Source organism: Halyomorpha halys, unplaced genomic scaffold (assembly GCF_000696795.3).
Source record: "Halyomorpha halys isolate HHAL.00 unplaced genomic scaffold, Hhal_1.1 Scaffold211.1, whole genome shotgun sequence".
In the NCBI taxonomy this organism is placed as follows: Eukaryota; Metazoa; Arthropoda; class Insecta; order Hemiptera; family Pentatomidae; genus Halyomorpha; species Halyomorpha halys.
The window spans coordinates 42,287-44,513 of NW_027105462.1; the positions used below are offsets into that span (position 1 = coordinate 42,287).

A 2,227-nucleotide genomic window follows, 5' to 3' on the forward strand; every position below is an offset into this window, starting at 1 on the left:
AAACGAAAAACGACAGGACTTTTTGAATGCCCTGGTACCAAATATGCAAAACCTGAACTAAATTAATCCCAATTTACGGTATACTATCGCGCATATATAAGGCGAATCTACATGTTAGCCACTTGCCGCAAATCGGAGACTTGTACAAATGATCATCCAAGCGCCGTATCCACATGCTAGTATTTTTCAGAGAGGCAAGCAGTGAACCATTTATATGTTTAAACTTATTATATTTAACCAGTGACAACGAACCTCTTCTACCTTCTAACAGCTCTCATTTGCAACTAAACAAAGAACAATGGTGGAGATGCTACACAAGCGCTCTCACGAACCCCCTTTGATTTGTGTCCAAAAACCAATTTTAGACGGATTGGCAACAAATTTAGACCAACTGGTACCAGCTGAGCCAAATAACCCATCCACATGCTCGCGCATGCGCGAATTCGCCACGGCTTGACAAGCTTGTAGAGGTACCTTTAAACTAGATTTATTATTTGATTCGAAGGTTAAGGAAAACTTTTAATTAATTAAAACACGGAGATCACAAATATTTACCTATTAGCAGTCATGACACAATGTTAACTAAACACAAAGTAATAGATGCAGCACAAGCACCCCTTGATTTGTGCCGGGTCGGACAAATTCAGGCAAACTTGTACGAGCCAGTCCAAATAAGTCATCCACACGCATACGCGAATTCGCCATAGTTTGGCAAACGTGTAGTGGGACCTTTAGCCTTAGTAACGAACTAATTTTTGTTATAGGATTCAAATGGAAAAAAATCTTATCCCAAAACAGCAGATCCGAAAGTATTGGAAGAAATATTTTTAAAGGTATAAATAATTATAATTTATTACTGTATTTTATATTAATTTATTTTAAAAGTTAATGTTCCTTTATATTTTTAAACCTAATTCTTCACAACCCCCCTTTACAGGTCAGTGCCATACATCACCTCTCTTTCAAATAACATCCAAAAATTCTTACTGCTATACCTAACCTTCGCATTGCTTTCCGGCCTCACCACAACCTGTCCAATATCTACTCCCAACTTAAAGACCCGATCGCTCTTCTACACAGGTCACATGTCCTATACCGCATTCCTTGCTACCCTCCCAATTGTAATTTTTCTGTAATTGCTTACATCAGTGAAACAAAACACCGCATACAACATAAATATTCTGTTTCCTCAAATAATTATTCTGCCTCAAAACTTTCAGAACATTCTCTATCATTAAACCATTCCTTTAATTTTGATAATACATCAATACTTATTAGAGTTCGCAACTATGACAAAATGTTTATCTCTGAAATGCTTCTATATTCGACTAGAACCTTCTAAGGACAATTTAAAAACAGACAAACACGACCTATCGTTAACATATTCCCAAATAGTTAATTTATTAAAAGTTTAAATGTGTAACAATGTTTATTTTTTTCTCTCATAATTAAAGTTCTCGATTAATTTTTAAATCATTTGTCGTTACCCTTTTATACGTTTCCTTTATAATAATTTTAAATTTCTTATTTTTACCCTTCGGAGTAACTTGTACTTTTAACTAATTCAAGACATCCCGGTAGTTTCATCATCTCTTCTAACGTACTTCTTAACTCATAACTTTGCCGCACGCACTCTGACCTCACTTGGACTTTCGACCTCTCCTAAACAGATGTGTTTTATGTTTTATTCTTTTTTTTCTCATCTTATCTTTCTTTTAGCCCCTTCTTCTTTCCTATTCTTTTCTTCTTCTTTGTCTTACTTAACTTTATATTTTGTTTCTAGTTCTAATATTTTCTTTCTCTTTGTTCTTTCCATAACTTTAATTTTGAAATTATTATTATTAAATTAAAATATTCATATTTCGTTGTATCTTTGCATTATGCAACTAATGTAACATTATTTTTATTTCCTTAATTATGTTATATCACTTAAATATTTAATTACTAATATATAAGGTTTATTTCCCACCCATATTTTTTTATCTATCTTCATTCTGTACAATTATTTACTTTTTTAATCATTCTATATATCCTTTTATTCATTGGATGTTATCTTGTTCTTTGTTCTTGGACCTGATGAAGGCTAGACATTTCTGTCCGAATCGTTGGCACTAATGAATAATTTTTTTAAACTTATTTGTTATTCTCTGACCGCAGCCCCAACCATATTCTCATATAAATAAATTTGCTGGAAGATTATTGATTGACCGTGTGTATAGATGAATGG

General features: G+C 33.1%; 1 protein-coding gene across 1 annotated transcript in view; it reads left to right on the forward strand.

The window, feature by feature from the left end:
- Positions 1–2,227, forward strand: part of LOC106679616 (calcium-binding mitochondrial carrier protein Aralar1) — a 39,890-nt gene that overhangs the window by 3,155 nt on the left and 34,508 nt on the right. The window contains exon 2 of the mRNA XM_014418877.2: positions 765–833. Within this exon, the coding sequence (XP_014274363.1) occupies positions 765–833 (69 nt within the window). The remainder of the gene's footprint in view (positions 1–764; positions 834–2,227) is intronic.